Source organism: Eriocheir sinensis, chromosome 44 (assembly GCF_024679095.1).
Source record: "Eriocheir sinensis breed Jianghai 21 chromosome 44, ASM2467909v1, whole genome shotgun sequence".
Lineage (NCBI taxonomy): Eukaryota > Metazoa > Arthropoda > Malacostraca > Decapoda > Varunidae > Eriocheir > Eriocheir sinensis.
This window is the reverse complement of record NC_066552.1, coordinates 167,601-182,118: the sequence shown is the minus strand read 5'-3', so window position 1 is coordinate 182,118 and position 14,518 is coordinate 167,601. Positions and strand designations below refer to the sequence as shown.

The following is a 14,518-nucleotide window of genomic DNA, read 5'->3' as shown; positions in this document are numbered from 1 at the left end:
CACATACGGCGGCAGATGCTTTCTGTGTGGCAAGAGTTATGTTTACAGTTTGCATGTATATGAGTTCTGAGCCAACTCTAATTTTCTCCTTGTTTTAGATTGATGTCAACTATAATATTGTAAAAATATACATTTCCTCACCTGCACATGATGATTATGTTAAGAGATGATGCAAGAAATTCACCAGCATACAAAAAAACAGCACTGCTCCGAGATTAAAGTCACAGCTACAAAATAGTTGGACAACGCTGCCCAGGATCAAAAAGATGCGAAATGTCTTTAGAAAATGCAGCATCTTCCCTTCTTTCCCTTGCCTTATGTCATTTTCAGTTTTTATTTAATGTGAAATGACAAGAAAATAAATATTTCTTTATACAACACCAACTTTCTGGGTCTCAAAGAGCATTATATTCTATATTTCATTCTTCAAAAAAAAATTCCTACGGGAATTTGACTGCTGTGGTGCTGTGGCTACTACTCACTGATTGACCAGTGAAAAGTGTTTGTCTTTTGGGAAAACATATCACTGAGCACTTTTGGTCTCATTTGCTTTTGTATGCATCCGTCTGACTTGTCGGTGACACTACTGAAAACTCATTAACACCGTATCCAATATCTGGAGTATAGAAGTGTGACTTATAGAGTTTACTGTATTCTTTTTTATATACATATAAACTAGTCAGCACAAATGGTTTGAGGCTCAGTAAATGTAACATGCTGAAAATTTTAGAATTTTGCCTTATTGATAACTTTGGCATGGACTGAATATGGGAAGATGGATGAGAAAGAAATGGATATGAGAACTTTATTATTACCTTCAATATATTGCTGTATGTAGACTTATGTTAAAAACTGACTGGCATATATATTCTCTAATTCTATTACAATTTCAGTTTCAGACAGAGGCACTACACCGTGATATCCTCAACAGGAATAAAACAGCATTCAACCAGGTTATTGAGCGGTACATTTCCCTGGCACACGGACTTCCTCCTCCACTAGATGAATGTCCCTACCAGTCTCCACACAACAGCAAAAACAAACCAAGTTCAACTCCCTTATACCCCCAGAAGAACCTTTCCAGGACAGGTGCAACCATAAAAACCAGCACTGTCTCCCCAGCGATCTCATTGAGGCAAGATTCATGTTGTGATGAGGATGATCTTGTTAGAGAAGTGGAGGAATCACTGCAGAGGAGGAAACAACAGCTTGGGTTAAGTGATGACTTTATATGTGAGGAGATAGAGGATAATGAGGTTGATGAGGATGACCCCACTTGGGATGGCTCTCATTACCATGTCAGGGTGAATTTACCCACCAGATTGCATAAAAAGAGAAAACTTTCTGATAATCTTATTACAAACACAGTGGGGTCATCTGATGAAAACAAGTCTCGAAAGAAAGCAAAAGCACCTGTGGATGAAGTAAGCCTTTCCCAAAACAAAACTGCTGATTTGAGGAAGCTTTCTGTGCAGGAGAGGCTTTCAGATGTGAGCAACTTACCAAGAAGAAGAGGTAGACCTCCCAAAAGAAAGTCAGTGTTGGAGGTGAATGATGAGGGTAATATATCAAAGAAAAGATGTAGATTGCCCAAACAAAAGTCAGTGCAGAAGGTGAGCGTTGAGGGTGATACATCAAGGAAGAGAGGTAGACAGCCCAAAGCAAAAGTGGCGGCAGAGAGTCAAGGAAATCTGAGACAGAACAACCCAAGGAATGAACCCAAACGGAGAGGCAGGCCACCCAAGAAGAATAAAACATTGAGTGTGAACCCCACCAAAGACGGAACCTCAAACAAAAGGTCACCTGATGAAAACAATGAACCCAAACGGAGGGGCAGGCCACCCAAGAAGAATAAAACATTGAGTCTGAACCCCACCAAGGACGGAACCTCAAACAAAAGGTCACCTGATGAAAACAATGTGCCACAAAAGAGAGGCAGACCATTCAAACAGAAAGCAACAGGGACTCTTAAGATCCACACTCAAAACTGTAGTGTAGTGCTGAGAAGGCTTGGTGGGGGCAGTGAGGGCATCCTGTCTGTAAATAAAACAAATGAAACCAGGACAGTGTGCAGTATTAGAGGTGCAGAAGAGGAGGAGGAAAGACCTCAAGAGAGCAGTGATAGTAGTGTGAAGTTGGTGCAGGAGGCAGTGGGAGGGACTGCTGGTATTCTGCATAGGGTGGAATATGGGAAGTATATAATCTGCCTCCTTGACACCATGGACACGATGCTTATCACGGTAAATGAAAACTCGCCCAGTGAAACTAGTTCTGGCAAAGAAACAGAAGCAACTACACGAAAGACTTCCAAAAAAGAGAAGAAAAAAGCCCAAGGAAGAAAACAGAGTACAAGAACTCATACTGGCAGCAACATGGAAGCAAACACACAAGTAGAACAAACTGTCAGCAAAATTACTAACATACAGAAAAGAAAAAAGGTTGGTCAAACAGCTAAAAAAACTAACAACAAAGAAAAAGAGAAAAAAGCCATAGAAAAACAGCAGACAGTGGATAAGAAAGCAAGGAGTAGCACAAGAACTGAATCCTCACTCCATCATAAGGCGATGCAACAGTCTGAGTCAACTGTTGAACATCCTACAGTGAAAAAGATGGGACAGAATAACAGCCGAAAAAGGGAGCACATCTCAAACGCAGTCAAGTCATCGAAGAGACAAAGGAATGAGTCAAGCGTGCCCGCCAAGGCTTCTGTTGCAACACACCTGGCCATAGATGCCATGTTGTCACCTGGGCAGAATAGCGGCATTGTTCCCAGCAGTGAAGGCAATGTGCTGAAGAGATTACATGTTGATCCAGATGCAGGAACAGATAAAGTTACAGGTCAGTTTATGCAGCATGAACCTCCGAACACTGGTGAATCACCAAATCAGCCAAAGAAAGCATGTGACCTAGAAGTCTCTGACAGAAGTCTTTCTTCCGATGGGTCAGAGTCAGAGTCACAGTATGAAGATGGATCGCTTACTGATAGTGATGAAGATGACATGATTTCAGAATTTAGTGCAACCCAGAAAAAGAAGAGCTCCCTCCATCAGACACGAGAAAGGCTGAAAAGAAGGAATTACAGACCAAAGCACAGAGAGTCAGTGAGCAAAGTTATATTCGATAATGACAATGACATCCTTATTATGGAACCGCCCAAGCCTGTGCCCATGTCAGAAAACAAGAAAGACAACACAAATTCTGAAAACAGCCAGAGCACGAAGGGGGTGCAAGGCAGACCCTTCATGGAATCACCATATGTTTCCCTGAAGACCCAAAGAGCCAATAGGAGAGCTGCAGGTGGACACCAGCAAAGCCTGACCACTAGCAGTTCCTTCATCCAAGGCCTCATCAAGAACTCCATCATGAAGAATGTTCCAGAGATGATGACTTCGGCCTCAACCAGGGTACCAGTGGACGGTCAAACGGAGGAGGAACCTGACCCTGAGGACATGTGGGATCTCCTGCCAGCCCTCCCCCAGCAGTCCTCCAGCTCCCTTGCCGCAAGGGCTGCCAAGACCAGCCTGCAAGAATCTGGCATAACGGTGGGTGTTCTGTGATCAACTTTATTCCCATCATTGTGAAATTTTTTTTAATGTTTTGCTCCTCCACTTCCTTCTTCCAGTTGTAACTATTTGAATTAGCATCATTTCCCAGCATGAAAAGCCTGACTATTAAACCACTAATCATTACTAAGCAGCATATACCTCATTTTGTTTCCTCCAGTTTTCTGTCTTTTCTGTCATTCATTACTTATTAATTCATTTACCTCTCTATTCCTTCTATCATTCGTTCATTCATTCATCCCACAGGAGACTGCAGCCACGGCTCCAGAGAGGCCAACAACTGTCACCAGCACCAACATTAGTGGTGCAGTCATCACATCAAAGGTATACTATATACTTTTCTAGATGAAAAAAAGAAAAATATCAATTGATTAATAGATTTTCATATATTTCAAATATTTATGAATGTATAATTTATATAAGTTGATGTATTCATTCACTTATTTACTATTTTATATTCCTATTTGAGTGATGTATGGAGGTCAGTTGTATTTAAGGAGATTGGTTGTAATGTAAGACTTTTAACATTTTTGGCAGGCCTCCAAGGTAATGAGGAGTTTTTGGATAGAAAGTGAAGAAGAGGAAGAGGATAAAGACACAGAAGACACAGAGTCACTCTTCATGCCCACACTCCCCGTGGCCTCACAGCTGATCCAAGAGAGCACCGTGCTTCCCAGCTACAGCTCCCTTGGCCCCGAGCACTGGATGTCAGTAGCTAGAGCTATGCAGAAGCGAAAAAAGGTAATAGAATAAGTGTGTATGTAGTGAAGGCAAAAGAATGTAATTTAATATTTTTTATAACAAAGGAGGCAGACCGTGGCTGGACAATTTGCCTACAGACAGTGTGCCTACTGAACATTATACATATGGACAATGTGCCTAACGGATATTTCGCAATGCTAAAAACAACTTTCTTTATTTGAATAAAATATATATATATATATATATATATATATATATATATATATATATATATATATATATATATATATATATATATATATATATATATATATATATATATATATATATATTATCTGCTTTTTGATGTTGTTCAGTCCGACCCCACGCTCACCACCACCACCTTATCCACTCGGTCACTGCCAACACCTACTTTTTCACTCAGTATGTATGGGGAAAATAGAATTTGGTACTGGCTAGCCGCCATTTTATCCCACATACGCTCACACATGGGGAAAATTCATTGTTTCCTGCCTCTCACTCTCTTAATCCTCCTGATGACGTCCAGTTTCTGCTCTTTCGTCAGTGGTGCAAATTTAATCATGCCCGTGGGTTTCCCAGCAGGCTTGCAAGCCATTGTGTAGCACATGTGTGGTAAGCGAGCCGACTCCTTGCTGTGTATGGGCCGGGGGGTTAACTAGGGCTGCTTTCACAGTAATTTTGTTTTTGATCGTTACCAATGGTGGCGATCGCTGCTATAGTATTTCCACATAAAACTGGCCGTTTCGGTAGTGGCGGCTGCGGGGTTAGCCTAGCCCCGCACCTTGCCACTCACTCTCAATACCTCTCGCTTCCTCTGCAGCCACCACTACCCCATAGGACAGTTTCATGTTGAAAACTATAACGTCAGTCGCCGCCATTGGTAATGATCAAAACAAAGTGACTGAAAGCGGCCCCTAGATGTTGTATGCTCAGGTACCAGACGTAAAAAACTTGGCTCGCCGTAATAAGTTTAATTTTGACCTGTAGATAACATTACATTTAGTATACATGATAAATTCCTACCATCATTACATCAGCACAAAATACCATCACCAAATTGCCACACCAAACACCCGCACAATCACCAGATGGGCACACAAATACCATCACTATCATCATAAGGGTCACAGAGGCATCAGTACTCTCACCATATGGTCACAAACACCAGTACCATCACCATATGGCCAGATATTATCCATATAAACATTAACAATCGTTCACTTACAACAATGCCTCCTCTCTGGTACCCAGCAGAAATCCCGTGAATCGGCACAGACTTGCCCGGATTCGTCGGTCCCTCCTAACAGCTGTCTGGCAGCACCATTAACACCATCACTAAAACCAACATCCTATATAAATATCAAACATAACAAGGTACATTATAAAAGAGTAATCCAATCACAAATGATATGAATAGGCGAACCAGCTGTTACAAACTTAGTACCAGTGATATGAAGTTAACCCACATTTTCCCCAATTAATAATAATGACATACCTTATAAACACACACAAGCTGCACTTCAGCACCATCAGAGTCACTTAATGCATGCACAGATGCATTCCACCTCCCTACGCTCTCAGAGCATCGAGTGGATGCGAGGCGCCAACCAGCTAGCGACTGGCCACTGAGGCAGCACTGCCCGCCACCACAATTCCCAAAGCTTACACGTCACCGCGAGCATCGATAAGCGCATTCTCCATAGAATGCGTAATTTCCACAAATACATAATGCATATACAAATAAACACATAGTTATTGGCAAATTCCCACAAATACATAACACATACAAATACACACATTATTAGCAAGTACATCTAATAATACAGATGTGTACTCGCCACGCCGACGCCACATTCTGCCCAAAAACCGCCCAGTCTCGCCCAACCATTTACTTTCCCTGCCAACCTGAAATCGACAAAAATAATATTTGGCATGCATATTAATGCAATAATTAGTGGTGACCACCCACTTTCAAAGATCTCTCTCTCTCTCTCTCATTAGTTTTTTTATACATCGTGTCTCTGATTTCTTCCCTTTTGGACTGGGCAGCAAGAAAGACAAAAGAAAGGAAAGGCTCTGGGAACACCAATTTAGGTTTTTAAAAGCCAGTTTGCCAGCAGGCTGACATGTGGAGAAATGGCGCCTGCTGTAGATTTTCGTAGGCTAGATAGCCAGATCACTTTCTTTTTTTTGCCTGCCAGAATAGACAGTTGGGCCAGGTCCACTTTATATGAAAAAAGGAGCAAAGGTGGGGGAAAAGATTGACGGGAATAGATGCGGAGTGGTCGGGGAGCACGCGCCATGACTGTGACTTGGAATTTGAGTGAGGGCCACGACAGCCGACTGCGAACGTTCTTCTTGTTTACATCTATAAATTTTGGCTATATATGATCATTCTGATTGTGAGGATAATTTGTAACTTACTGAATACAAAAATATGCAGAGAGAGAGAGAGAGAGAGAGAGAGAGAGAGAGAGAGAGAGAGAGAGAGAGAGAGAGAGAGAGAGAGAGAGAGACACAGGATAGAAATCCTCCCAAAACCAACCCAACTGCCATCATGAGATTTTCCCTCTTGAAAAAAAAATCCAACCTGGCAACTCTGTGCTCATTTGGCAGGGCAGACCATGAACTGCATCATAGATGGTTTTACCCGTGTGATCTGAACACACGGTTCTGAAACAATACTGCGTCCTAGGAAACTGTGCCTTATGAATCCACGTCATACGCGATTTGACTATATATATATATATATATATATATCTATATATATATATATATATATATAAATATAAATATATATATATATATATATATATATATATATATATATATATATATATATATATATATATATATATATATATATATATATATATATATATAGTCAGCACAGAGTTGGGTGTTCACTGGCGACACTTAGGTCTAAGGCTGTGTGCCAGCCTCCTATCGACTTGTTGGTGTGAGGCAACTTTTGTAAAACTCTTTCATGTACATTCCAAAGCTCCTGCGGAAATACGGGCTGTCTTCTTTGTCCTCGCTGCACATTTCCAATCCACATATCCTCGAAATAGGTTAGAAAGTCTCCCAAAATTTTGTCCATTTCCTCATCCAGTGCAGACATAAATCATTCATATATGTGGCTAACATCTTGTTAAGGAACGAATGCAAGTGTTTGAAGTGATTTAATCATGTTCATTTACGGGACACTGAGCATACCAGCTGGCAAGTCCTTTGGCTTTAATTCTTCACCACACACATTGCCCAAAGTGAAACAGACAACTACTGATTTGACTCTGGAAAGTATCTTGATAGAATTCAATGCTGCTCTTTCAGAGTCAAGCATCAGGGATGCTGGGTTTAAATTTCTTTCGTTCTCAAGAAAAGTCCATATTGCATTGTAGGCTCCTTTGTTCTTATGCTTTATGACTCAGAACACCAATGGTACTGTTCTTGATTCAGTTAGCATGGCATGAATAGTGTATAAAGTGTTTAGTGTAGCATTTTGGGGAGGTGGTGGCTGAGTGGGTAGAGTGACGGTGCCTCGTTTAGGACGACGTGAGTTTGATCCCCGCCCGGAGACACCAAGGTGGGATTTTTCAGCCGCTGCCGAGTGGCCTAAAGCTGGCGTCACACAGGGCAAATTTTGCCCAACATGTTGATTGCTTTTGTTGGCTGTTGGGCAAAATGAACAACCAACAAGATCTGGTGGGTCGTGAAGAATGGACAACAGATGTGATGTCAGACTGGTCGGGAGGAAACGGGGTCAAATGACATTCGTGCTGTAAGTTGTATACATGTAAATTGAAAATCAATCATCGTACATATTTACTCAAATTGTAAATGGTAAAACTCCAAAAACCGACGTACATGTGCAAGTATGTTTGTGATTTATTTGTCCACTGTGTAAAGTTATTTATAACACTCAACTGACTGTATGGTGGGTCACTGCTGCCCGACCCCGCTACTTAACTTTTTAATCCACTACCTGCTACTTAAATTTTGAGTAATTCTGAAATGTATTGGGCTACTTCATGTTGAAATCCGCTACTTTTTGATGTGTGAGTAGGCTACTTATCGTCAAAAAAATCTGGCAACCCTGGTCCTGACCCCCACCCGGGGGTGGAGTCTGTGCCTGGCGCGAGGTATAAACCAAGTTTAACAAACTGGTCATGGACGCCCCCAATGCCTCTTCTGGCGTTTCTGCAGTCATAGCACATTCTTCATTATGTGCAATGCAGCAGTACAATCTTCTAAATCATCAATGTCCTTCCGATTCATGGTAAAGTGGCTGGAGATGATGCTGGTGTGGTGTTTGCTGTTGTTGGAGCACGGCGTCAACACAACAGTGTTCAGGGTAGCAGTGTGATGCACAACATTGTTGGTTGGCGATTATCACCAACAAAAACGAGCAACATGTTGGCAGAAATTTGCCCTGTGTGATGCCAGCTTAAGACTACCCACATGCTGTCCAGAAGACCACCCATCAACTCGGACTCTAGATTTTAGGATTAAAGATGAGCTCCGGGGGCAGCATGAGCCAATGCAAGATGGCGCCACTTTAAACACTTAACTGCGCCACAACGGGCTGGGCCATACCACCAGGCCCCTCCAAACAAACCTACAGGCGCCATAGTTGAAGATGTAAAAAAAAAAAAATAAATAAATAAATAAATAAATAAATAAATAAATAAATAAATTCCAAATGTCCGTTAGCCATAATGAATGGTAGCCATGGTGCCCGTAGGTATAATGTCCAGTAGGCAAACTGTCCGGTAGGCACATTGTCTATAGACAAACTGTCTGTAGGCACACTTCTAGTACCCATAAAACAACAGAAGAATATTCCAAATAAGAAATTGATTAGACAGGTCTTAATACTCCCCTCTTGAAAGTAAGTCATAGGAAGAAGGGAATACAGTTGAAGGAAGACTGAAATTGAGTTTACCAGAGATAGGGATGAAATACTAGTTGAAATTTTTATTAATTCCTGCATTAGGAAGTTTGACATCATAGGACTGAGACCCAAGGGTATGAAGTCCTGTGGTGGTAGTCTTCAGGAGGCATACAGCTAACAAGTCCAGTGGATCAGTTAACTTGAAAATAGCAGTAAAAGATTTAGAGAAATTAGACAGCCAGTTTGAGAAAGGGAGTTGATTAGGCAAAATACTTTTGACAGCTGTGTTCAATAGCTCTGTCTGAATGGTGTCCGATCAGCAAACTGCTTCAAGGAGGCAGTGGCAGAGTGCTTAATACAATGAAATAGTGAATGCAGACAGCTTGGGATTTCTGACTACTATTCTATCAAAGTTACCAGAGATCAACCATATGTCATTGTCATCAACCTTGACTGATTGTTACTCGCCCAAGAGGTGAGGGAGAGGGGGCCGGCAGTATGAACCAGGCAAACAAGATAAACGTTACTACCAAAAAGTGTGCTTACAAAGCTTGTGGCGAACCACTAGAATCCATTATAACAACCTTAAATGCCATAAATTTACACATTGAAAACAAGAAGTCTGAACAGTAGGTGAAAAAATGAAAATGAGTATAATACTGCGACGTTTTCCGAAGCAGATATAGTTATATGTAAAAAGTGCCTAGCTCAACTAGCAAAAGAAAACATATAATATGGAGAAGATAATTTTAAATGTTGAAAAGTATAATTCAGGAACTTTTCATTTTGCTGTCTTGTTTACTGAAATGCCTTGCCTCATTGTGCTAACATTGTCTCAGCCTTCAGTCTCTGCTTCAGGAATGCTGGTGTGTGTGTGTGTGTGTGTGTGTGTGTGTGTGTGTGTGTGTGTGTTTGTTTGTTTGTGTGTTGCAGGTAGGAGGGATGGGAGGGTTACGTATGTATGGTTGTCTGTGTGCCAACGAGTGTGTAGTGATTGAGGGCCGTTTCTGAGAATTGCTGGGTTTGGGCTGGCTAGGTTTTATTGCTTTCAAGGGACCAAAGATCATTTGCTTGACATTAATTTATCAACCCTACCATTGGATGTGACTCACTAAGAGGAGATGGGGGGGGAAGGGGCAGCATGATCCAAGCCTGTAAGACGGGCAGGAAGGTAACTGCTATGTAGTTGTTGGCTGGTGAGGAAAGTGGTGTGTGTGTGTGTGTTTGGGTGTGGGTGTGGGGGGGGGGAATTTTCCATTGGTACTTGGATAATCATACTCATTTATCTTCTTCCGCAGAACTCCTTCCTGAGACTTACATTCCTGTAAAAATGCTGCATAAGTCTTACGGTAATCTAATATTTAATATTATGTTGTGTGTAGATTAATATTGATCAGAGGATTTAATTTTAATAATGTCTATTTTTTTCACATTTAGTATGTATCGCCTGCCTCCAAGGAGGGCGATGTTATTGATTGTGTGGATATTATACTATATACTTGTATAATATATATATATATATATATATATATATATATATATATATATATATATATATATATATATATATATATATATATATATATATATATATGTATATATATATATATATATATATATATATATATATATATATATTAATGAGAATTAATGAATGAATAGAAATCACTAGAAAAAGAATATATGAATACTCTATGTTATTTGGTAAATTTATCTGCAACTATTTATATAATGCCTCTGTGGTCTAGTGGTTGGCGTGCCCGGCATTTACTCCATGGGTCCGGGTTCGAATCCCGGCCCGGGCAGTCGGTGTGCAGCTCACCCAGCTGTTCCTCCCTTTCGGGCTGGTCGATGAATGGGTGCCTGGGGAAGGTAAACTGTGGTAACCCGGATGTCACACTGGCCCTGTGTCCCGGGGTAATGGGCTTCTCCCACCACAGGCTCAAGGGCCAGTGTTACGGAGAAGAGTACCGAGGCCACGTGCTGCTACAGCGTATGCCCCCAACTTTATCTTTATTTATATAAAGTTATTGTATAGTAATACATTTTGTTCTAATAACAAGGTTTCATTAGTGTCATAAAAATCTTGCAGAATTTGGGAACAGTCTAAAGGGGCTATCATACTGGGCAAATTTTCCGTCCATATCAATAGTTTTTGTGACCGTGTGTGCCTTGTTGTGTCGGAAAGATGTATGTTATTACCAGGTGCGGACATTTTTTCTGCGGCGCTTGTTGTTGCTTGGGTGATGCTGTGAGAGATAGATGCACAGAGTCGCTTCCCTTTCTACTATACTCAGTATTACACTGCAGCCGTGACAATAAGGGCCTTTTTTTTTTTACTGGTATCATGGTGTCTGGAGCCAGAGCTATGACAAGTGTCTACCTACTTGATTCAGGCGAGTCTACTATCATGGGGAGCATGCTGCCAACATGTAAACAGGTGCTTCATTACTATTTTCCTCCATCTTAACCAGATGACGACGACAAAGGAAGCAGAGGCGGAAACGATCAAACTAGTGAGTACCTTATGGGATCGAGCATGTATTCCAATACAGAAAGTGCAGCAAGCAAGAGAGAAAGTTGTATGACTACATGATTACTGGAAAAGTCTAAAGAAGAACAAAAACAGGCAAACAGAAAAACAACAGATGAACGAGAATGATTTCCTTCTGTCCCTTGATCGCCTCTTTGACATTGCACATGAAGATGCAATTTCAATGATTACAATCGCCAAGGACAGGGAGTTTCTAGGAGCACAGAGGGAGGAGGTGCGCAGGGGCACAATGGCAACAACACAGGACATGTCTCTTGCACGTTGAGAAGAACAAGAAGAAAGAACAGCGAATGAAGCGCTCTCAAGCTGAAAAGCGTAAACTGGAAGAAATAACTGAACTCGTATCCAGCTCTACATCAAGTTCCAGCAGCTCCAGTCCCATTCATTCCCCTTTTCAGTGTCGTGGTGCAGAAGAGGCTGCTGACAGCTGTGTTGCAGGGCCACCTTCAGTTGTCATACCCCCAGTAAAGTGCACCAGGAGCTTGAAGAAAATCAGGAATGGACAACTCTCAGCCTTGATGGATAGAGCCTAGATATCTGATTGTGCAGTTCATATACTTGCAGCAGCTGCAAAAACCCTTGGTCACGACCCCAAAGAGCTGGTGTTAAACAGTGAGTCCTTCTGGCGAGACCAGATGAGGTTTTGTGCAGAAGCTGCCAAGGAAATTAAAAATTCGTTCAAGCCTTTGGTGCCGCTGGTCGTGCACTGGGATGGCAAGATGGTGCAGACAATGGCAGGTGGTGCTGCAGCTACAGGCGACCGACTTTCTGTTCTGGTATCAGGACGGGACTGCCTACACGCAGCTCTTTCCCCACACACTCTGAGCATGCACGAGCAGTCTCGCCTCCTGATTGGTGTGAGGATTTTCGCCTCATGATTGGCCGTCTTCTCATCAGCTGATACATGTAAACATTTCATCAGCTGATAATAATGATGATGATATAATAATGATCCTTCACTGTCCTCCTGTCAGTGCATCATAATCACTCCCTTCCGTCACTGTCCTCCCTGTCAGTGAGTCACCCACCCCTCACTCCCTTCCTTCACTGTCCTCCCTGTCAGTGAGTCACCCACCCATCACTCCCTTCCTTCACTGTCCTCCCTGTCAGTGAGTCACCCACCCATCACTCCCTTCCTCCACTGTCCTCCCTGTCAGTGCATCACCCACCCCTCACTCCCTTCACTGTCCTCCCTGTCAGTGCATCACCCACCCATCACTCCCTTCACTGTCCTCCCTGTCAGTGCATCACCCACCCCTCACTCCCTTCACTGTCCTCCCTGTCAGTGCATCACCCACCCATCACTCCCTTCACTGTCCTCCCTGTCAGTGCATCACCCACCCCTCACTCCCTTCACTGTCCTCCCTGTCAGTGCATCACCCACCCCTCACTCCCTTCCTTCACTGTCCTCCCTGTCAGTGCATCACCCACCCCTCACTCCCTTCACTGTCCTCCCTGTCAGTGCATCACCCACCCCTCACTCCCTTCACTGTCCTCCCTGTCAGTGCATCACCCACCCATCACTCCCTTCCTTCACTGTCCTCCCTGTCAGTGCAGTGCAGTGACATTGAAGGAAGGGAAAAAAGGAGGTGATGCACTGACAGGAGGACAGTGGAGGAAGTGACAGGAGGAAGGGAAGGAGTGGGTGATGCACTGACAGGGAGGACAGTGAAGGAAGAGTGAGGGTGGGTGATGCACTGACAGGGAGGACAGTGAAGGAAGGAGTGAGGTGGGTGATGCACTGACAGGGAGGACAGTGAAGGAAGGAGGATGGGTGGGTGATGCACTGACAGGGAGGACAGTGAAGGAAGGGAGTGAGGGGTGGGTGCACTGACAGGGAGGACAGTGAAGGGAAGGGAGTGAGGGTGGGTGATGCACTGACAGGGAGGACAGTGAAGGAAGGGAGGATGGTGGGTGATGCACTGACAGGGAGGACAGTGAAGGGAGTGATGGGGGTGATGCACTGACAGGGAGGACAGTGAAGGAAGGGAGGAGGGGTGGGTGATGCACTGACAGGGAGGACAGTGAAGGGAAGGAGGGGGGTGATGCACTGACAGGGAGGACAAGGAAGGGAGGATGGGTGGGTGATGGACTGACAGGGAGGATAGTGAAGGAAGGGAGTGATAGGTGGGTGATGCACTGACAGGGAGGACAGTGAAGGGAGGGAGGGGTGGGTGATGCACTGACATGGAGGACAGTGAAGGGAGGATGGTGGGTGATGGACTGACAGGGAGGACAGTGAAGGAAGGGAGTGATGGGTGATGCACTGACAGGAGGACAGTGAAGGAAGGGAGGATGGTGGGTGATGCACTGACAGGGAGGACAGTGGAGGAAGGGAGTGATGGGTGGGTGATGCACTGACAGGGAGGACAGTGAAGGCAGGGAGTGAGGGGTGGGTGATGCACTGACAGGGAGGACAGTGAAGGGAGTGAGGGGTGGGTGATGCACTGACAGGGAGGACAGTGAAGGAAGGGAGTGATGGGTGGGTGATGCACTGACAGGGAGGACAGTGAAGGGAGTGATGGGTGGGTGATGCACTGACAGGGAGGACAGTGAAGGAAGGGAGTGATGGGTGGGTGATGCACTGACAGGGAGGACAGTGAAGGAAGGGAGAGATGGGTGGGTGATGCACTGACAGGGAGGACAGTGAAGGAAGGGTGAGGGGTGGGTGATGCACTGACAGGGAGGACAGGAAGGAAGGGAGGAGGGTGGGTGATGCACTGACAGGGAGGACAGTGGAGGGAGTGAGGGGTGGGTGATGCACTGACAGGGAGGACAGTGAAG

The 14,518-nt window shown here is 43.7% G+C and overlaps 1 protein-coding gene across 2 annotated transcripts in view; it reads left to right on the top strand.

The window, feature by feature from the left end:
* The window catches only part of LOC126980229 (DNA ligase 1-like), a 60,705-nt gene extending 50,039 nt beyond the window's left edge, over positions 1-10,666 (top strand). For both annotated transcript variants that reach the window (XM_050829857.1, XM_050829858.1), the window contains 4 exons: positions 894-3,542; positions 3,810-3,887; positions 4,101-4,304; positions 10,479-10,666. In XM_050829857.1, coding sequence (XP_050685814.1) covers positions 894-3,542; positions 3,810-3,887; positions 4,101-4,304; positions 10,479-10,508 — 2,961 coding nt within the window. In that variant the 3' untranslated portion in view covers positions 10,509-10,666. The remainder of the gene's footprint in view (positions 1-893; positions 3,543-3,809; positions 3,888-4,100; positions 4,305-10,478) is intronic.
* Positions 10,667-14,518: the final 3,852 nt, after the last annotated feature.